This window comes from Amphiura filiformis, chromosome 4 (assembly GCF_039555335.1).
Source record: "Amphiura filiformis chromosome 4, Afil_fr2py, whole genome shotgun sequence".
NCBI classification, from domain to species: Eukaryota; Metazoa; Echinodermata; class Ophiuroidea; order Amphilepidida; family Amphiuridae; genus Amphiura; species Amphiura filiformis.
The window spans coordinates 3,595,554-3,617,949 of NC_092631.1; the positions used below are offsets into that span (position 1 = coordinate 3,595,554).

At 41.7% G+C, this 22,396-nt stretch overlaps 1 protein-coding gene across 1 annotated transcript in view; it reads right to left on the bottom strand.

Moving 5' to 3' along the window:
- The window catches only part of LOC140150475 (probable ubiquitin carboxyl-terminal hydrolase MINDY-4), a 41,536-nt gene that overhangs the window by 13,916 nt on the left and 5,224 nt on the right, over window positions 1–22,396 (bottom strand). The window contains exons 2-7 of the mRNA XM_072172495.1: window positions 21,176–21,295; window positions 19,551–19,776; window positions 7,738–8,012; window positions 6,512–6,825; window positions 5,487–5,658; window positions 4,785–4,901 (exon numbers count right to left, since the gene is read on the bottom strand). Coding sequence (XP_072028596.1) covers window positions 4,785–4,901; window positions 5,487–5,658; window positions 6,512–6,825; window positions 7,738–8,012; window positions 19,551–19,776; window positions 21,176–21,295 — 1,224 coding nt within the window. The remainder of the gene's footprint in view (window positions 1–4,784; window positions 4,902–5,486; window positions 5,659–6,511; window positions 6,826–7,737; window positions 8,013–19,550; window positions 19,777–21,175; window positions 21,296–22,396) is intronic.

The following is a 22,396-nucleotide window of genomic DNA, read 5'->3' on the forward strand; positions in this document are numbered from 1 at the left end:
TGGCCAAAACTTGGATTTTCACTAAAAATGCTACTCCTCCCACATATTACATAGCACCGTGACGTCACTTACGGTTAAATACCACTAATTATGTATTACACGGGTTTCAATGGGAAAATGCCTAATTTCGGGTGGAATTTTCTCATATTCAGAACTCTCACAGTTCAATGCCACCAATATCAGGTGAAACTATATGATTTAGATGCCAAATGATCAAAAATTCAACATAGGTTGACCTGAGACTTTTCTTGTTTTAACGCACTGAACCGTAAACACCTTAAAATGACAGTGCGCCCTCGAAGCTGAAAGTTACAATATGATAGGGCGACTATTTACTAAAAACCGAAGCCGTGCGTATGAATTTTGGTACTATTACATCAAAAATGGCATATAATGAGAGAAAATGTACCATTTTGAAGCATCAAACTCTAAAAAGTACTTTTTTGGCTATATAACTTGATCAATTTCAGCGATTTTAATGCAGTATTTTTGAATGCCATGAAAACAAATAGTTCCTCATCGTATTTCAATGTATCGCCCAGGCCTATTAGTGGTCTTTAACCACAAAGGTGCTCTAATCTCGGGTAAAATGCCATGAATGTAAACATTGACATTTGCAATACATGTTTTAACAAGAAAATTTCTGGAAAACAGCATGACGAGTAAAATATCAATGATTTTCGGACACCCTGTATGATGACTGTTTCGCTGTTTTTGCTTCAACCTAGGACTATATCTGGAGATTCGTATCTGTAAAAAAATATAAAAAAAGCGCAGTGATTTATAGTGCGCTACGCACAGGCACAACGCCTAGACGTTGATCCACAAGCCTCAGCACACTTTACAGGTTGTCGCTGACCACTACGGCCCCATATCATTCCATAAACCATAAAACAACAAATCAGGGACTTTGCTGCTTCAAGAGCGCACACCCTAGGCATTCCACAAATAGCCTGCCCTAGCACGATCAGATCAGATTAAGATTGATTTAGGGTTAGTGTTCCGATTTAGGCTTGCTGTTTAGTGTTAGAATTGTTGATTAGGGTCAGGTTCGCATTAGGAATAGGGTTTTTATAGGGCTAGGCTCATGTATAGGGATAGAGATGCGGCTAGGTCCGAGGATTAGATATGGGTTTAAAATAGAGTTCTTAGATCAAGTTAGGGTTCCGGCTTGAGTTAGGATAGAGTGAGGCCACACATGATGCTGTAGAGGCTCATAGACAACGTGTACACAAAGACTAGGTTTTATTTTACACGTGACTATAGGCCTTACATGCACCTTAAAGCTTAAGCAAAATGCCTAGCCTAGGCCTATACTGTATTTACACGTATAGACCTATGTACGTTATTTAGGACAAGGAAATCACCAACAAAATGTGCATGTGGGTCTAATTAACTAAGTGGCATGTCTATATGATCATCAACATTGATTTTTCATCATCATTAAGCTTTCTACATGTATACGCAGGCAAGCGAAGGTTGTTGAATTTAGAAGCCCTGAAATCACAGAAACCAGCCGTAAACCCAATACTAATGCCACAAGCCCCACCCCCCCAACCCGTTACTACCTGAACGGGTTCTAAAAACATACCTTATAGTCGAAGAAGATGCACGTTTTCTTGCCAGGGCAAATACAGTTAAATATTGAGAAATGTAAGCAAAAAATAGCTGGAAAAGTCTCCATGACGAATATCAGATCCATAGAATTCAGTGTTTCTATAGGTTAAATACCACTAATTATGTATTACACGGGTTTCAATGGGAAAATGCCTAATTTCGGTGGAATTTTCTCATATTCAGAACTCTCACAGTTCAATGCCACCAATATCAGGTGAAACTATATGATTTAGATGCCAAATGATCAAAAATTCAACATAGGTTGACCTGAGACTTTTCTTGTTTTAACGCACTGAACCGTAAACACCTTAAAATGACAGTGCGCCTCGAAGCTGAAAGTTACAATATGATAGGGCGACTATTTACTAAAAACCGAAGCCGTATGCGTATGAATTTTGGTACTATTACATCAAAAATGGCATATAATGAGAGAAAATGTACCATTTTGAAGCATCAAACTCTAAAAAGTACTTTTTTGGCTATATAACTTGATCAATTTCAGCGATTTTAATGCAGTATTTTTGAATGCCATGAAAACAAATAGTTCCTCATCGTATTTCAATGTATCGCCCAGGCCTATTAGTGGTCTTTAACCTTACACACATGCATCATCTATAGCCAGTGTCTAAAAGTTATACCACAAAATTGGAATCAAAGGTCATTAACCCTAACCCCTAAGGGCTTTTTGGCGACGGGAGGGGAAAGAAGGAAAGAATAAAGAGAGAAAAGAAGGAAAGAAGTTGTTTGCTCTGGGTGGGATTCGAACCCGAGACCCCTCGCATGCCAAGCACTCGGTCGGCGACACTTTGCCACGGGTCTTGGGCTTCGCTGGCAGGCGAAACCGTGCCTATATATCACTTAGGGCGATTGCGTCATCACACCACGTGGGATGCATGCACGAACAGCGCATATATCAAGTAGTATTTTGTAGTATTCAGGCGGGTTAGGGTTAAGGAAGCCTATACTGAGTTTCGATAGTGGTAACCTAACCCTAACCCCCTAAGGGCTTTTTGGCGACGGGAAGGGAAAGAAGGAAAGAATAAAGAGAGAAAAGAAGGAAAGAAGTTGTTTGCTCTGGGTGGGATTCGAACCCGAGACCCCTCGCATGCCAAGCACTCGGTCGGCGACACTTTGCCACGGGTCTTGCCTATATATCACTTAGGGCGATTGCGTCATCACACCACGTGGGATGCATGCACGAACAGCGCATATGGTCCTGTGTCACAACCTGGGGTACCTTTGTGTTACATAGTAAAAAAATTAAATGGTTCAAACATTTTACCTACACATCTCATTTGAAGTGGTTCATCCTCCTGAGCATTTTGACACCTTTTTTATGGAAATCGGTTAAAAAATGAGAGAGTGAGGGCAAAAACAATCACAAAGTAGGGAGGATGTAACCCCACCTCTTTTTTTTTCCACATTTACAATCATTTTGAGCAAGTATTGGTCTTTTAAATGAACTTCTGTATTTATTTACTTGGTTTAGATGTCTGGGAGTCCATTTAGACATTTTTTACTAGATTCAAATTTTTAATGGGGGTTTTAAATCAAATTTACGATATGAATCCCTCCCCCTAATCCTCCTCCCCCTAATCCTCAGCCACCCTTGGCACATTTCATGGCAAACGCCATAAGAAAATAATTTAAAAATATTTTAAAACAGGATAAAAACATGAGTAATCTAGAATAAATTAGCCTCAATTTAAGACCTAATTGAATCTTCTAAGTGAAGGAATACTCAAGAGACAGTGTTTTGAAATCCAAGCTGCACATCAAAATGTAACAAAGCCACCTTTTTGGGTACCCCAGTATGTGACACAGGATCATATATCAAGTAGTATTTTGTAGTATTCAGGCGGGTTAGGGTTAAGGGGTTACTTCCGGTAAAAGTCTGAAAAATTTGTAAAAAATATTCAAAAAATCACTGTCTTTACAAATTACATAGCAGAGAGTCGCCATTTGCACACATGCATTGCTACTAGCCAGGGTCTTTAGGATGCTTACAGTTTTGGGGTCAAAGGTCATTAAGGGGTTACTTCCGGTCAAAAACCAAAATTATCAAAAAATTTTAAACATTTTTTATCTCAAAATGTAAACAGACCAGAGTAATATAATCATCATACCTGAATCAGTGTTACCTGATGTATGCATGGTATTTTTATTTTGGGGGTCAAAGGTCATTAAGGGGTCGCTTCCTGTTTTTAGCTAAATAACTTTAAGAATTTTTATCTCAACAACTAAACATAGTAGAATTTTTTAATTAAAATTGGAACAATGCATTTTGTCGGTGTATATAAGGTTTTTTTTTCATTGAGGTCGAAGGTCATTAAGGGGGTCAAAAGGTCAATCAAAAATTTTTTTAAAATAAAAATCCATGTATAAGTTCCGATTAAGCTGAAATTCACCAGGAATATTCCTTATGACATCCTAAGCACTATGTAATATTTTTGCGGGGTCAAAGGTAATTAAGGGATCACTTCCGATTCTCACAGATTCGGGGGTCATAACTCATTTGTCACTGCTGGCTGTGCATGCTCGCGGTCGCAGGCGAACACAATCAGATCTCGGTTTTTTTCTCTTTCCCTACACTAAAATCATCTCCTCAGGAGGAGTGCATGGTCCTTCACAATACAATACTTATCAAACCCAGGTGGAGGGGGGGGGAGATGTTGGTGGAAAGGTGGGTACAGCAGATTTGGGGTGCATATTCAGGCTTTTTGGTATAACTGTAATTTGCAATTTTCAGAAAAATTGGTTTAGAGATTTTTTTTCAAAATTTTCTTCAAAAAAGTGCAGATTCTTCATTGTTTTTTAGTAAAATTTATGAAAATTGGGCAAAGCATAATCAAAAATGTGTATATTTTTGGATCTCTTGTTCTTCAAACGTGGCATATTTTTGGGGTAATATTTTCAGAATCCCAGCTGCATATCCATATCCAATCCAAAATCGAGAATCCTTTTGGTATCAAACGTAACTCTGTTTTCAACACACTCTCTTCAGAAAAAATAACAGGGCATATGTATGTGTGCATGGTACTTAAACATGTATAACCCCACCTTAGGTTACTTTCAAGTAAGATCCATGGATGGTGGATTATAGATCCTAAAGGAAACAGTGTGATTTCAACTTTTAGTCCTTTGACACACCCACAAAAACTCATTACCTTTTGTTGAACAATGCCATATTCTAATTTAGATAAATCACAGAATGGTAATCCCTGCATGGTCCATTCTTCATTAAAACATCCTGAAGGACTTCCAAATAGAAGGGTCTTCAATTCCTGGAAATAACAAAATTATAACATACAATGTTAGAACCGTTTTTAAGACTACATTAACAAAAATTCCTGCTAAGATTGAAAAAAAAAAACCATGAGTGACAACTATTCTAAGAGTAAAAGAAACCCGAGGCATATAAATTCCACACTAATACTAGACCACACAGGAAAATGACTTTGAAAAATATAATTATCTACTGAGGAAGGTAACAGTATATTTTTAAATTATCTGGGAAATTAAACAGCATTAGAGGTGTGTGTTTCAAATTGATGAACTTGATATCATCAAAATCCATATTCGTATGATATATCTCTGGTCAGTTTCAAATTGTGACAGTTTGTTTTTTGTCTTAGATGTCAGATTGTTACAAATTATCATAAAATGGACTATTCCAGTTGACACCCATACACCCCTTATGGAAGACATGACTATTACACAGGGAGTGTGTATTTCAAATAGGGTTTATACCTGAATGGGTGACTCCATTGACCATTTGAAATCTACACACCCTGTGTGGGAGAGATTAAGGTCATTATCTTTCATAGAGGGTATATGGATTTCAGCCAGAATGGCCCAATATCACTTACCATAGCTTGCTTCATGGTGATTGGTCTTGCATCAACAGCTTTGGTTACCTTGGTTACCGTTGGTCCCAGATGTAAATCACCTAACTCTTCATCTAAATCATCTATATCACCAATCTCAATATCCCCAAATGTAGTAGCTGTTTTAGGCTCCTTTTTACTTCTTGAAGATTTTCTATACGAGGATACAAAAATATCAAGATACAAAAGTATATTGAAAAACTGCGCCAAAATTTACAGTATTCTGGTAGTCTGCACTACAAAATTGCTTACTGGACCACCATGAAGTCCTTTATTTATTTACATTTTTGTGTCTGGTGTGCAAGATCATCAAAAGACACTTTATTCTTCTACATAAGTCTGAATTATCACTCACAACATGGGGCATCGCACTAACTGCGCACATCCAACCTTTGCCAATTGACTATAAAATTCTTGTGTCCATGACACACGTTTTCACTCATCCCTCCCCTGAATTATACCCCTGAGGACCTGTGCAACAGTTGGGGATGATTGTGCAATTTTGCCTCCCTTGGATATAATGCCAGTAAGCCACTGCTCACAACCCATTGTATCACAGTCATGTTCTATCTTATCCAGATTCTTTTTAAGTCTTGTCAACCCCATAATGAACTTGCGACACCAAATGGGGTTACAACCTTCTAGTTGGGAAGTCCTGCTACAGGTAGATTAAAGTATACTACCAGGTGGACAGTGGCATAGCTTGGAGTTGTGGCACCCATGGGAAAGGCACCCCCCTTACTGAAACAATTATGCACAGAGTTAGCAAAAATTTGCACAAATACTACTAATTTGGTTATATTCTGTCTCAAAATGGTCCTTTAAATGACTATTTATGTTGAAATGCATGCGAAGATTACAAAAATTGTTGACTTTCACCCCTTGGAGGGGGTGTAGAATCAATCGCGGAGGTGCTGAATTGGTTGATTTGGTGCCCCCCTAAGATGGCACTCATGGCATGTGCCCTCCCTTTCCCCCCTAGCTATGCCACTGGTTGGACATCTTACCCTGTTTCTGTACTTCTTCTTGACTTTGATCTTGAATTTGGTCTCTCCACCATTTCATCATGCAATAAGTCCACCTCACCATCAAGAATCCTTGATTCACTTTTCACTTTGTTTTTAGGCAAAACGCCATTTTGCTGTGGTTCTTCTGTTTTGCTTCCATCTAAATTAAAACCGAAATCTTTGAGTTTGCTTGGTGATCGGTCCTTTGTTATATTCGATGGTTTGTCCAACATGGAATCAAGTTCTGCATCGATAGAATCTTTTAAATTTAACGGCTCCCGAGAACTTTTCTTATGTCTCCTTCTTGAAGAGTCCTGCAGGAAACAAAAACAGCATGTGGTTTGTGGGGAATTGACCTTTTTGGTAAATCCCATAATTCTTTGTGGTTAGCAGGCGTTGCACTTGCTCACCTTAAAACTAAAAGCCTGGGTTAGACCCGAGATGTCATCACACTAATGCGCACATTGTTACTGCACACTTCACGGCTTTGAAATGCCCAGCAACGATGTTCGCTTAATGATGTGCACATCTGCATGATGCAAAATGATGAAATCTCAGGTCTAACCGCAAAAAAATTATGGATTTACCGAAAAGGCCAATTTGTACCATGAAGTGGTTTAGTGCACTTATGGTACAAGAAAAGTCAAATCAATAGATCAAAGTAAACATTGTGCTATTCCAGTTGAAAACCATACACCCCCATGGAAGACATGACCTTAATCTTAATCACAAAGGGATAGTGAATTTCAAATGGGGTTACCTGAATGGGTGATTCCATTTGAAATCTAAACCCCCTGTGTGGGAGATTAAGGTCATGTCTAACATAGGGGTGTATGGATTTAAACTGGCACAACCTATTATCAGGGTGATACAAAGAAAAAATCTCACTGGCACTAAATCTTGTTCATTTTGTCCCTGCATTTCCCACCAAACTTGCCCCAACCCATGGTGGTGGTCGGTACCCTTATTCTAATTGGCCTTGGCCTATACTTAATATATTACTATTTTGATGCCATAGCAGTGGTAACAGCAAGGTTCAATGGCCAAGTATGATTTTGATTACCTTGGTCAACTCCAGCTTAAAATCTTGGCCAAGTATGATTTTCATTTCCTTAGCCAACTCCAAGGAAAGAACCACTTGCAATCATGATCAGCTTCATTAACACAATATATATACAATTACTGTTTCTAGGTGAATACCATCTGCTTTCTCCATGTGTACTTACATCAAGACTACTGGTAATTGGCCCAGCCATGCCTCTACTTCTACTTGCACTACTTGATGGTCTTTCTCCAGACCTCCTCGAAGACCCATGCTTTGTTTCATTCCTGGCATCACTTTTGGAAGTGTTCAAGCCCTTATATACAGCTGGTACTTCCCTGTCTCTGTCCTGTACAGGGGAATCGGTTCGTTGTACGTCGGGTCTCTGATGCACAGTGAAGACCGCTGTTTTGGGTCTCGCGGTGCCCATATCAGCCTGTGGGAAACCACTGTCTAATTCTGAAACATTGGACAAATAAAAACCCTCTATATTAGATCTGATGTAAAACTTTGATCAACATGATAATATACAAGGCCCAAATAAGTGGTGTTCAACTAAGTAATAAAGATCATCTTGAGAATGAAGATTAAGTCACCAATATCTGGTCCAAAATCCAGAGACTGCAGATACAAGTTTTGATATCTAATCCAAGATGTGGAGCTAATATGCAGTTTAAGGAATTTTTCCCACCCACCTTCACAGAGTAATTCTAATAACTGCAATTTGCAACAAAATTAAAGGCTTGCTGTGTTCAATCAAAAGTACTCATGCTAGTGTGAACTGGAGTGTGACCCAGATAGGTCTGTAAGGTTGAGTGAATGCTGGTGTGAACTGGAGTGTGACCCAGATAGGTCTGTAAGGTTGAGTGAATGCTAGTGTGAACTGGAGTGTGACCCAGATATGTCTGTAAGGTTGAGTGAATGCTAGTGTGAACTGGAGTGTGACCCAGATAGGTCTGTAAGGTTGAGTGAATGCTAGTGTGAACTGGAGTGTGACCCAGATATGTCTGTAAGGTTGAGTGAATGCTAGTGTGAACTGGAGTGTGACCCAGATAGGTCTGTAAGGTTGAGTGAATGCTGGTGTGAACTGGAGTGTGACCCAGATAGGTCTGTAAGGTTGAGTGAATGCTAGTGTGAACTGGAGTGTGACCCAAATATGTCTGTAAGGTTGAGTGAATGCTGGTGTGAACTGGAGTGTGACCCAGATAGGTCTGTAAGGTTGAGTGAATGCTAGTGTGAACTGGAGTGTGACCCAGATAGGTCTGTAAGGTTGAGTGAATGCTAGTGTGAACTGGAGTGTGACCCAGATAGGTCTGTAAGGTTGAGTGAATGCTAGTGTGAACTGGAGTGTGACCCAAATATGTCTGTAACGTTGAGTGAATGCTGGTGTGAACTGGAGTGTGACCAAGATAGGTCTGTAAGGTTGAGTGAATGCTGGTGTGAACTGGAGTGTGACCCAGATAGGTCTGTAAAGTAAGGTTGAGTGAATGCTGGTGTGAACTGGAGTGTGACCCAGATAGGTCTGTAAGGTTGAGTGAATGCTAGTGTGAACTGGAGTGTGACCCAGATAGGTCTGTAAGGTTGAGTGAATGCTGGTGTGAACTGGAGTGTGACCCAGATATGTCTGTAAGGTTGAGTGAATGCTGGTGTGAACTGGAGTGTGACCCAGATATGTCTGTAAGGTTGAGTGAATGCTAGTGTGAACTGGAGTGTGACCCAGATAGGTCTGTAAGGTTGAGTGAATGCTAGTGTGAACTGGAGTGTGACCCAGATAGGTCTGTAAGGTTGAGTGAATGCTAGTGTGAACTGGAGTGTGACCCAGATAGGTCTGTAAGGTTGAGTGAATGCTAGTGTGAACTGGAGTGTGACCCAGATATGTCTGTAAGGTTGAGTGAATGCTAGTGTGAACTGGAGTGTGACCCAGATAGGTCTGCAAGGTTGAGTGAATGCTAGTGTGAACTGGAGTGTGACCCAGATATGTCTGTAAGGTTGAGTGAATGCTAGTGTGAACTGGAGTGTGACCCAGATAGGTCTGTAAGGTTGAGTGAATGCTAGTGTGAACTGGAGTGTGACCCAGATAGGTCTGTAAGGTTGAGTGAATGCTAGTGTGAACTGGAGTGTGACCCAGATAGGTCTGTAAGGTTGAGTGAATGCTAGTGTGAACTGGAGTGTGACCCAGATATGTCTGTAAGGTTGAGTGAATGCTAGTGTGAACTGGAGTGTGGCCCACATAGGTCTGTAAGGTTGAGTGAATGCTAGTGTGAACTGGAGTGTGACCCAGATATGTCTGTAAGGTTGAGTGAATGCTAGTGTGAACTGGAGTGTGACCCAGATATGTCTGTAAGGTTGAGTGAATGCTAGTGTGAACTGGAGTGTGACCCAGATAGGTCTGTAAGGTTGAGTGAATGCTAGTGTGAACTGGAGTGTGACCCAGATAGGTCTGTAAGGTTGAGTGAATGCTAGTGTGAACTGGAGTGTGACCCAGATATGTCTGTAAGGTTGAGTGAATGCTAGTGTGAACTGGAGTGTGACCCAGATAGGTCTGTAAGGTTGAGTGAATGCTAGTGTGAACTGGAGTGTGACCCAGATAGGTCTGTAAGGTTGAGTGAATGCTAGTGTGAACTGGTGTGTGACCCAGATATGTCTGTAAGGTTGAGCGAATGCTAGTGTGAACTGGAGTGTGACCCAAATATGTCTGTAAGGTTGAGTGAATGCTGGTGTGAACTGGAGTGTGACCCAGATAGGTCTGTAAGGTTGAGTGAATGCTAGTGTGAACTGAAGTGTGACCCAGATGGGTCTGTAAGGTTGAGTGAATGCTAGTGTGAACTGGAGTGTGACCCAGATAGGTCTGTAAGGTTGAGTGAATGCTGGTGTGAACTGGAGTGTGACCCAGATATGTCTGTAAGGTTGAGTGAATGCTAGTGTGAACTGGAGTGTGACCCAGATAGGTCTGTAAGGTTGAGTGAATGCTAGTGTGAACTGGAGTGTGACCCAAATATGTCTGTAAGGTTGAGTGAATGCTGGTGTGAACTGGAGTGTGACCCAGATATGTCTGTAAGGTTGAGTGAATGCTGGTGTGAACTGGAGTGTGACCCAGATAGGTCTGTAAGGTTGAGTGAATGCTAGTGTGAACTGGAGTGTGACCCAAATATGTCTGTAAGGTTGAGTGAATGCTGGTGTGAACTGGAGTGTGACCCAGATAGGTCTGTAAGGTTGAGTGAATGCTAGTGTGAACTGGAGTGTGGCCCAGATAGGTCTGTAAGGTTGAGTGAATGCTGGTGTGAACTGGAGTGTGACCCAGATAGGTCTGTAAGGTTGAGTGAATGCTAGTGTGAACTGAAGTGTGACCCAGATAGGTCTGTAAGGTTGAGTGAATGCTAGTGTGAACTGGAGTGTGACCCAGATAGGTCTGTAAGGTTGAGTGAATGCTAGTGTTAACTGGAGTGTGACCCAGATAGGTCTGTAAGGTTGAGTGAATGCTAGTATGAACTGGAGTGTGACCCAGATAGGTCTGTAAGGTTGAGTGAATGCTAGTGTGAACTGGATTGTGACCCAGATAGGTCTGTAAGGTTGAGTGAATGCTAGTGTGAACTGGAGTGTGACCCAGATAGGTCTGTAAGGTTGAGTGAATGCTAGTGTGAACTGGAGTGTGACCCAGATATGTCTGTAAGGTTGAGTGAATGCTAGTGTGAACTGGAGTGTGACCCAGATAGGTCTGTAAGGTTGAGTGAATGCTAGTATGAACTGGAGTGTGACCCAGATAGGTCTGTAAGGTTGAGTGAATGCTAGTGTGAACTGGAGTGTGACCCAGATATGTCTGTAAGGTTGAGTGAATGCTGGTGTGAACTGGAGTGTGACCCAGATATGTCTGTAAGGTTGAGTGAATGCTGGTGTGAACTGGAGTGTGACCCAGATATGTCTGTAAAGTAAGGTTGAGTGAATGCTAGTATGAACTGGAGTGTGACCCAGATAGGTCTGTAAGGTTGAGTGAATGCTAGTGTGAACTGAAGTGTGACCCAGATGGGTCTGTAAGGTTGAGTGAATGCTAGTGTGAACTGGAGTGTGACCCAGATAGGTCTGTAAGGTTGAGTGAATGCTGGTGTGAACTGGAGTGTGACCCAGATATGTCTGTAAGGTTGAGTGAATGCTAGTGTGAACTGGAGTGTGACCCAGATAGGTCTGTAAGGTTGAGTGAATGCTAGTGTGAACTGGAGTGTGACCCAAATATGTCTGTAAGGTTGAGTGAATGCTGGTGTGAACTGGAGTGTGACCCAGATATGTCTGTAAGGTTGAGTGAATGCTGGTGTGAACTGGAGTGTGACCCAGATAGGTCTGTAAGGTTGAGTGAATGCTAGTGTGAACTGGAGTGTGACCCAAATATGTCTGTAAGGTTGAGTGAATGCTGGTGTGAACTGGAGTGTGACCCAGATAGGTCTGTAAGGTTGAGTGAATGCTAGTGTGAACTGGAGTGTGGCCCAGATAGGTCTGTAAGGTTGAGTGAATGCTGGTGTGAACTGGAGTGTGACCCAGATAGGTCTGTAAGGTTGAGTGAATGCTAGTGTGAACTGAAGTGTGACCCAGATAGGTCTGTAAGGTTGAGTGAATGCTAGTGTGAACTGGAGTGTGACCCAGATAGGTCTGTAAGGTTGAGTGAATGCTAGTGTTAACTGGAGTGTGACCCAGATAGGTCTGTAAGGTTGAGTGAATGCTAGTATGAACTGGAGTGTGACCCAGATAGGTCTGTAAGGTTGAGTGAATGCTAGTGTGAACTGGATTGTGACCCAGATAGGTCTGTAAGGTTGAGTGAATGCTAGTGTGAACTGGAGTGTGACCCAGATAGGTCTGTAAGGTTGAGTGAATGCTAGTGTGAACTGGAGTGTGACCCAGATATGTCTGTAAGGTTGAGTGAATGCTAGTGTGAACTGGAGTGTGACCCAGATAGGTCTGTAAGGTTGAGTGAATGCTAGTATGAACTGGAGTGTGACCCAGATAGGTCTGTAAGGTTGAGTGAATGCTAGTGTGAACTGGAGTGTGACCCAGATATGTCTGTAAGGTTGAGTGAATGCTGGTGTGAACTGGAGTGTGACCCAGATATGTCTGTAAGGTTGAGTGAATGCTGGTGTGAACTGGAGTGTGACCCAGATATGTCTGTAAAGTAAGGTTGAGTGAATGCTAGTATGAACTGGAGTGTGACCCAGATAGGTCTGTAAGGTTGAGTGAATGCTAGTGTGAACTGGAGTGTGACCCAGATAGGTCTGTAAGGTTGAGTGAATGCTGGTGTGAACTGGAGTGTGACCCAGATAGGTCTGTAAGGTTGAGTGAATGCTAGTGTGAACTGGAGTGTGACCCAGATAGGTCTGTAAGGTTGAGTGAATGCTAGTGTGAACTGGAGTGTGACCCAGATAGGTCTGTAAGGTTGAGTGAATGCTAGTGTGAACTGGAGTGTGACCCAAATATGTCTGTAAGGTTGAGTGAATGCTGGTGTGAACTGGAGTGTGACCCAGATATGTCTGTAAAGTAAGGTTGAGTGAATGCTAGTGTGAACTGGAGTGTGACCCAGATAGGTCTGTAAGGTTGAGTGAATGCTAGTGTGAACTGGAGTGTGACCCAGATAGGTCTGTAAGGTTGAGTGAATGCTGGTGTGAACTAGAGTGTGACCCAGATAGGTCTGTAAGGTTGAGTGAATGCTGGTGTGAACTGGAGTGTGACCCAGATAGGTCTGTAAGGTTGAGTGAATGCTGGTGTGAACTGGAGTGTGACCCAGATAGGTCTGTAAGGTTGAGTGAATGCTAGTGTGAACTGGAGTGTGACCCAGATATGTCTGTAAGGTTGAGTGAATGCTAGTGTGAACTGGAGTGTGACCCAGATAGGTCTGTAAGGTTGAGTGAATGCTAGTGTGAACTGGAGTGTGACCCAGATATGTCTGTAAGGTTGAGTGAATGCTAGTGTGAACTGGAGTGTGACCCAGATAGGTCTGTAAGGTTGAGTGAATGCTAGTGTGAACTGGAGTGTGACCCAAATATGTCTGTAAGGTTGAGTGAATGCTGGTGTGAACTGGAGTGTGACCCAGATATGTCTGTAAAGTAAGGTTGAGTGAATGCTAGTATGAACTGGAGTGTGACCCAGATAGGTCTGTAAGGTTGAGTGAATGCTAGTGTGAACTGGAGTGTGACCCAGATAGGTCTGTAAGGTTGAGTGAATGCTGGTGTGAACTGGAGTGTGACCCAGATAGGTCTGTAAAGTTGAGTGAATGCTGGTGTGAACTGGAGTGTGACCCAGATAGGTCTGTAAGGTTGAGTGAATCCTAGTGTGAACTGGAGTGTGACCCAGATAGGTCTGTAAGGTTGAGTGAATGCTAGTGTGAACTGGAGTGTGACCCAGATATGTCTGTAAGGTTGAGTGAATGATAGTGTGAACTGGAGTGTGACCCAAATATGTCTGTAAGGTTGAGTGAATGCTGGTGTGAACTGGAGTGTGACCCAGATATGTCTGTAAAGTAAGGTTGAGTGAATGCTAGTGTGAACTGGAGTGTGACCCAGATAGGTCTGTAAGGTTGAGTGAATGCTAGTGTGAACTGGAGTGTGACCCAGATAGGTCTGTAAGGTTGAGTGAATGCTGGTGTGAACTGGAGTGTGACCCAGATAGGTCTGTAAGGTTGAGTGAATGCTAGTGTGAACTGGAGTGTGACCCAGATAGGTCTGTAAGGTTGAGTGAATGCTAGTGTGAACTGGAGTGTGACCCAGATAGGTCCGTAAGGTTGAGTGAATGCTGGTGTGAACTGGAGTGTGACCCAGATAGGTCTGTAAGGTTGAGTGAATGCTAGTGTGAACTGGAGTGTGACCCAGATATGTCTGTAAGGTTGAGTGAATGCTAGTGTGAACTGGAGTGTGACCCAGATAGGTCTGTAAGGTTGAGTGAATGCTAGTGTGAACTGGAGTGTGACCCAGATATGTCTGTAAGGTTGAGTGAATGCTAGTGTGAACTGGAGTGTGACCCAGATAGGTCTGTAAGGTTGAGTGAATGCTGGTGTGAACTGGAGTGTGACCCAGATAGGTCTGTAAGGTTGAGTGAATGCTAGAGTGAACTGGAGTGTGACCCAAATATGTCTGTAAGGTTGAGTGAATGCTGGTGTGAACTGGAGTGTGACCCAGATAGGTCTGTAAGGTTGAGTGAATGCTAGTGTGAACTGGAGTGTGACCCAGACAGGTCTGTAAGGTTGAGTGAATGCTAGTGTGAACTGGAGTGTGACCCAAATATGTCTGTAAGGTTGAGTGAATGCTGGTGTGAACTGGAGTGTGACCCAGATAGGTCTGTAAGGTTGAGTGAATGCTGGTGTGAACTGGAGTGTGACCCAGATAGGTCTGTAAAGTAAGGTTTAGTGAATGCTAGTGTGAACTGGAGTGTGACCCAGATAGGTCTGTAAGGTTGAGTGAATGCTAGTGTGAACTGGAGTGTGACCCAGATAGGTCTGTAAGGTTGAGTGAATGCTAGTGTGAACTGGAGTGTGACCCAAATATGTCTGTAAGGTTGAGTGAATGCTGGTGTGAACTGGAGTGTGACCCAGATATGTCTGTAAGGTTGAGTGAATGCTAGTGTGAACTGGAGTGTGACCCAGATAGGTCTGTAAGGTTGAGTGAATGCTAGTGTGAACTGGAGTGTGACCCAGATAGGTCTGTAAGGTTGAGTGAATGCTGGTGTGAACTGGAGTGTGACCCAAATATGTCTGTAAGGTTGAGTGAATGCTAGTGTGAACTGGAGTGTGACCCAGATATGTCTGTAAGGTTGAGTGAATGCTAGTGTGAACTGGAGTGTGACCCAGATAGGTCTGTAAGGTTGAGTGAATGCTGGTGTGAACTGGAGTGTGACCCAGATAGGTCTGTAAGGTTGAGTGAATGCTGGTGTGAACTGGAGTGTGACCCAGATAGGTCTGTAAGGTTGAGTGAATCCTAGTGTGAACTGGAGTGTGACCCAGATAGGTCTGTAAGGTTGAGTGAATGCTAGTGTGAACTGGAGTGTGACCCAGATATGTCTGTAAGGTTGAGTGAATGATAGTGTGAACTGGAGTGTGACCCAGATATGTCTGTAAGGTTGAGTGAATGCTGGTGTGAACTGGAGTGTGACCCAGATATGTCTGTAAAGTAAGGTTGAGTGAATGCTAGTGTGAACTGGAGTGTGACCCAGATAGGTCTGTAAGGTTGAGTGAATGCTAGTGTGAACTGGAGTGTGACCCAGATAGGTCTGTAAGGTTGAGTGAATGCTGGTGTGAACTGGAGTGTGACCCAGATAGGTCTGTAAGGTTGAGTGAATGCTAGTGTGAACTGGAGTGTGACCCAGATAGGTCTGTAAGGTTGAGTGAATGCTAGTGTGAACTGGAGTGTGACCCAGATAGGTCCGTAAGGTTGAGTGAATGCTGGTGTGAACTGGAGTGTGACCCAGATAGGTCTGTAAGGTTGAGTGAATGCTAGTGTGAACTGGAGTGTGACCCAGATATGTCTGTAAGGTTGAGTGAATGCTAGTGTGAACTGGAGTGTGACCCAGATAGGTCTGTAAGGTTGAGTGAATGCTAGTGTGAACTGGAGTGTGACCCAGATATGTCTGTAAGGTTGAGTGAATGCTAGTGTGAACTGGAGTGTGACCCAGATAGGTCTGTAAGGTTGAGTGAATGCTGGTGTGAACTGGAGTGTGACCCAGATAGGTCTGTAAGGTTGAGTGAATGCTAGAGTGAACTGGAGTGTGACCCAAATATGTCTGTAAGGTTGAGTGAATGCTGGTGTGAACTGGAGTGTGACCCAGATAGGTCTGTAAGGTTGAGTGAATGCTAGTGTGAACTGGAGTGTGACCCAGATAGGTCTGTAAGGTTGAGTGAATGCTAGTGTGAACTGGAGTGTGACCCAAATATGTCTGTAAGGTTGAGTGAATGCTGGTGTGAACTGGAGTGTGACCCAGATAGGTCTGTAAGGTTGAGTGAATGCTGGTGTGAACTGGAGTGTGACCCAGATAGGTCTGTAAAGTAAGGTTTAGTGAATGCTAGTGTGAACTGGAGTGTGACCCAGATAGGTCTGTAAGGTTGAGTGAATGCTAGTGTGAACTGGAGTGTGACCCAGATAGGTCTGTAAGGTTGAGTGAATGCTAGTGTGAACTGGAGTGTGACCCAAATATGTCTGTAAGGTTGAGTGAATGCTGGTGTGAACTGGAGTGTGACCCAGATATGTCTGTAAGGTTGAGTGAATGCTAGTGTGAACTGGAGTGTGACCCAGATATGTCTGTAAGGTTGAGTGAATGCTGGTGTGAACTGGAGTGTGACCCAAATATGTCTGTAAGGTTGAGTGAATGCTAGTGTGAACTGGAGTGTGACCCAGATATGTCTGTAAGGTTGAGTGAATGCTAGTGTGAACTGGAGTGTGACCCAGATAGGTCTGTAAGGTTGAGTGAATGCTAGTGTGAACTGGAGTGTGACCCAGATAGGTCTGTAAGGTTGAGTGAATGCTAGTGTGAACTGGAGTGTGACCCAGATAGGTCTGTAAGGTTGAGTGAATGCTAGTGTGAACTGGAGTGTGACCCAGATAGGTCTGTAAGGTTGAGTGAATGCTAGTGTGAACTGGAGTGTGACCCAGATAGGTCTGTAAGGTTGAGTGAATGCTAGTGTGAACTGGAGTGTGACCCAGATAGGTCTGTAAGGTTGAGTGAATGCTAGTGTGAACTGGAGTGTGACCCAGATAGGTCTGTAAGGTTGAGTGAATGCTAGTGTGAACTGGAGTGTGACCCAAATATGTCTGTAAGGTTGAGTGAATGCTAGTGTGAACTGGAGTGTGACCCAGATAGGTCTGTAAGGTTGAGTGAATGCTAGTGTGAACTGGAGTGTGACCCAGATAGGTCTGTAAGGTTGAGTGAATGCTAGTGTGAACTGGAGTGTGACCCAGATAGGTCTGTAAGGTTGAGTGAATGCTAGTATGAACTGGAGTGTGACCCAGATATGTCTGTAAGGTTGAGTGAATGCTGGTGTGAACTGGAGTGTGACCCAGATAGGTCTGTAAGGTTGAGTGAATGCTAGTGTGAACTGGAGTGTGACCCAGATATGTCTGTAAAAGTAAGGTTGAGTGAATGCTAGTATGAACTGGAGTGTGACCCAGATAGGTCTGTAAGGTTGAGTGAATGCTAGTGTGAACTGGAGTGTGACCCACATAGGTCTGTAAGGTTAAGTGAATGCTAGTGTGAACTGGAGTGTGACCCAGATATGTCTGTAAGGTTGAGTGAATGCTGGTGTGAACTGGAGTGTGACCCAGATAGGTCTGTAAGGTTGAGTGAATGCTAGTGTGAACTGGAGTGTGACCCAGATAGGTCTGCAAGGCTTTTAAGCAGTTTTACACTCCATTTAAATACTATGGGTCTAATTTGTAGACTTATTATGAGAATGGGTCACTATTCAGCAACTACATGAATAGGTTCACTTGAATGGCTTATCATTTCTACAATTTGCATTCAATAATATAAATAAAAAAAGTTGTTTGATTGTCCTCATCTGACTGACTCTAATCTGGAAAAAAATTTGGTTTTATTGTTTAAAGAATACCAAACCCCAATTTAGGAAATTCAGAAAAAGGTGTTTTTTTCCCAAAATTTTTGACATCCTGGAAAGTTTTTTAAAGTTTCTTCACACTTCTTTTTAAAACTGTTTTAAAACATGAATGAAGTGGTATACAGAAAAGAAATATCCCAAATCATACCTACTTGGCTAATTAGGCAAACATGTTTTGGCTATGACCTTTAAACAAATATAACAAATCCGAATGGATCTATTGACAATCAAACAAGTTTTTTTCTGGACTCACTCCGGCAACTTTCTTACCTGCTGGAGGTACACCAACACCAGGGTTGTCAATTGTCAAGCATTCAGCGTGAGACTCACACTTAGGGGCACTTTCTGACACTCTCACGGCAAGGTAGTACAATCTCACATAGGGCTCCAATCTCTCTCACATTCGCACATAAAATCTCATGCATCCACTAAAATTTTACCCCTACTTCTTAAATTCTTGTGCACCATGGCGAAAAAAATGATTGAAAATTTTAGTTGGCAAACAATAATTATTTCTGTCCCGGTACACCCCTTGACAATATCTCACAGTATGCAACCTGCGAAAAGTTGACAGCCCTGCTTACACCCAATTTTAGATGAGGGATAAAGAGAGAAAGGGGGAAAGCTCAAAGACAGGCAGGGAGAAACAATGCAAGAGGGGGAGAGAGCCCCAGACATAGAGAGACACAGAAGAGAGAAACCAAGACTGGGACAGCAAGTGAGAGATAAAGAGCTATATTGTGTATATTTGTGTATTATGAACATAGATGAAAAATATACAGACCAATCACCAACAGGCAAAGTCCAGCATCCAGCATCATCTGCTAATGAGGGCCAAACATTCCATGAAGCACACACAAGAAAACGCTACTGTGACGCCCATTCTGTGCCTGTTACTGCATATTTTTTTCAAAGCACAGTCTTGACATCTTTTCGCGTAAACGTACATAGGCAGCATAGAGCTGATAGTATAATACAGCTCCATGGTAGCCACAAACGGTGTGTGCACGATTTGTTAGACACAGGCGTTGGAACGATTGGCCCTCATGAATATGTGTATTCTCAACCACAGCAGCTGAAAGGAGTATCCCATCATGCATTGCAGTATATCTGCATGCTCCGTAGCAAATGTATACAAAATATAAACAAGAGCCGCTTAGATATTGAGAGCTATGGATAGTTTCACAATACTTCAGGGGTCATACTTTTCCAAACAAAAGTCTTAAGCCCCCCTGATTTAAGCAAGTAATGGAAAGTTGAAGTGAGGGATTATGTGTACATTTTCTATGACACATTCAGTTCTATTATGGTACCGCAAAGCATAATGGGATACTCCCTTTAGCTGCTGTGATTCTCAACATACAAAGTACAGGGACTTTTCCTGTTGGTAAAATGTCTGTATGTTTTTTGTCTTTGATTACCAAATTGGTTCTCTTCTACAGCAGTTGATTTCCTACTACTCTTGGAATGGCTTGATTTCTTCTTACTGCTTTTGTCACTGCTGCTGTTTGTTTTATTTCTTTCCTCCACTGATGGCTTTGTTTTTGATTTGGCTGGGGCTGTCAATGGTACTGTATCATCACTGAATTCTTCTATAAAGAACTTAGTCATGACTTCAATCATGGCACGAAGTGGTTCGGCTTGTTTCTGTAACAAAAAATATGGGAGATACTAGTTTCTTTTGGATAATAATCATTAAAGAGGCATGGTATAATCTTTTCATGTTCTATTTTCTATCTTACAATGAGGCCTACCATTAAACAAAATATGTTTCCAAATTTTGAGCAGTATCCCCAATGGATACACTTCTGGTGTTATTACCACAATTCACCATGTTTTTGTTCACCATCTAAATGAAATATATCGTTATGAATTCGGCAGACAGCCGAATTCAGATTCGGCTTTTGGTAAATTATTTTACGCATGCATTATTTTTGAATTAGAGAACAAGTGATCTATGTTTGACCTATAGAGGGCAGCATGTCGATTTATTAACGGTTACCGTCGTTGACCGCACTGCGATGCACCGTTAGCTAACCCTGCATGTCGCCCTCTTTTGATTACTTATTATGCTGTTATCATCTGATCTCCGTTAAAAAATTGATATGCTGCCCTCTATTATGTACAGCATTGATCCCTTGTTCTCAAATTTAAATGTAATGCATGCGTAAAATGAATTTACCAAAAGCCGAATCCGGATTCGGCCGTCTGCCGAATTCATAACGATATCTCGGGTGTTGAATTTGACTGAAAAATGTAAGCTTTGTTCTGATACCAAACTTTCAGTTGGGCATAAGGCATAAGGCTGTTGGGCATAAGGCTGTTGATCGGGTCACACCTAATAGACTCTCAAAATGGAAAAACAAAAACAAAACATTGTTTAACCATAGGCATATTTCACTATATTTGTACTTCCATAAAAAGTACTCTCAAAATGACCTTACATTTTTACAATTTAATTTCACATCTATCTACCCTTGCAGGGTTGGGTGCTTGAATTTATTGGCACTCATAATGGAAGCTCAAAAAATTAAATATGTGTCATTTTTCCAATATCTTTATTTATCATATTCAATGCACAAGACAAATCAAAATAAGCCCAGTTTTAGATGCAGGAGGAAACTGGATAACCTGCAGAAAATGTGGGAGAGCAAGTATGGATTGGAAACCAAATGCATACAAAGTATATAGAAGCCCTGCATGCTTTTTTCGATTGGCTCCAAACAAAGGATTTGAACCGGTGTCCTTCACCGTAATTATGGTGCAGTGCAGTCTATTCACTCAAATGTTGTCATCAACCTATTTGATCGTAGTACAGTTATGTGTGCGAGACAAACTGTCGCTGTAGATTGCAATCATGATTTTGTTGAATGCATTTGAGTAGTCCGCCATTTTTGCGATATGATACGTCATATGCACAACCTCTATATGGACAGGGCTCGAACCTGGGACCTCATCTCAGTGGTGCAAAGCTAGGACAGAACCCCTATGCTAACTGACTACCTCTTCTACCCGTGTAATTTATAGATTAATCATTGTACATTACCTTGTTGAGTCTAGTCAACCCATGTATATGTATTTCTTTAGCCAGTTGTACTCTATTGCTGATACTATTTTCAGTTCTTGGCCATTCTTCATCCATGGTGAGCAGTGTGCTCTTCAAGCCCTGCAGAGTATTAGGTTTTTTATCAATATGAGATCAACATATTAGAATCAAGATAAATAAGATTATAAGACCCTGTTTGCACTTGGAGAAATTGCAAATTTGCAATCTGATCATTGATCATATCGTCAGTTTGTCACTCTGCCATTTTTTGTAAATTTGAGAACAAAGTACAAAATATGGTTCAAGCATACATCAGTTACATAATGACCTTAATTATTTAATTTGTCTCATTCTTCTTCTTCCTTATTAGTGCAGGCCTCATAATTGTAGCACTGCGTAAAGACAAGCTGTACTTATTTTTACTCTGGAACCTAGAATGAGTGTATTTTTGAAGTACAGTCAACACTCAGTACCGGGATGATCCCTTGCTCTTTTTGAATAGCCTGTTATGTTCTTTAAAATGCACACTGCATCAATGTCAGAAATACAAGTACATGTCCAAAGATTGGTGAATAAATATGTTTAAATGCATGCTTGAACCATTTTCTCAAAATTACAAAAAATGACTAAGGCAATTATCGTAGCAGGGTAACGATATGCTAAGTTGAAGACCTTCACCCTCACTCCCCATCATGGGCTTTCATCCCAGTATTTCATTCCAGTATTTCATATATGGTCATTTTCACGGTAAAGGGTGTAACTTTGAATTTTTAACATTTTGATCTGTAGTGTTCTAATAAAGCTACAGAATTCCATGATTTTTGGCCACATAAGTCATCTAGTTAGCAGCTACCTTGGGTAACATAATCATCTTTGTGAGTTACTGCGTTCAGTTTTAGCAGGCTTAAATGTACTTAATATTGCCATTTTGAAAAACTATAAAAACAGTAACATTTTTGTAAAACCCTGTGTTTTCTTCAGTTAGTTCATGGATAATTTTTCTTATCCTGAAAGTACGGTCATATGTTCAGTAAACACTGCCACATTAGATTTAATTGTGAACAGCCCTGTATTTTTGAGAACCGGACTTCGATATTTGTCGTTTCGGAGGCTTCATTTTCTGTTAACAATTGTTAACAAACTTTGTGGGTGTAGCTTTGGTTCATAATTCTTGGTTATTTCTTCACTTCTTCTTGATTCATAACAGTTGTTATCTTAACT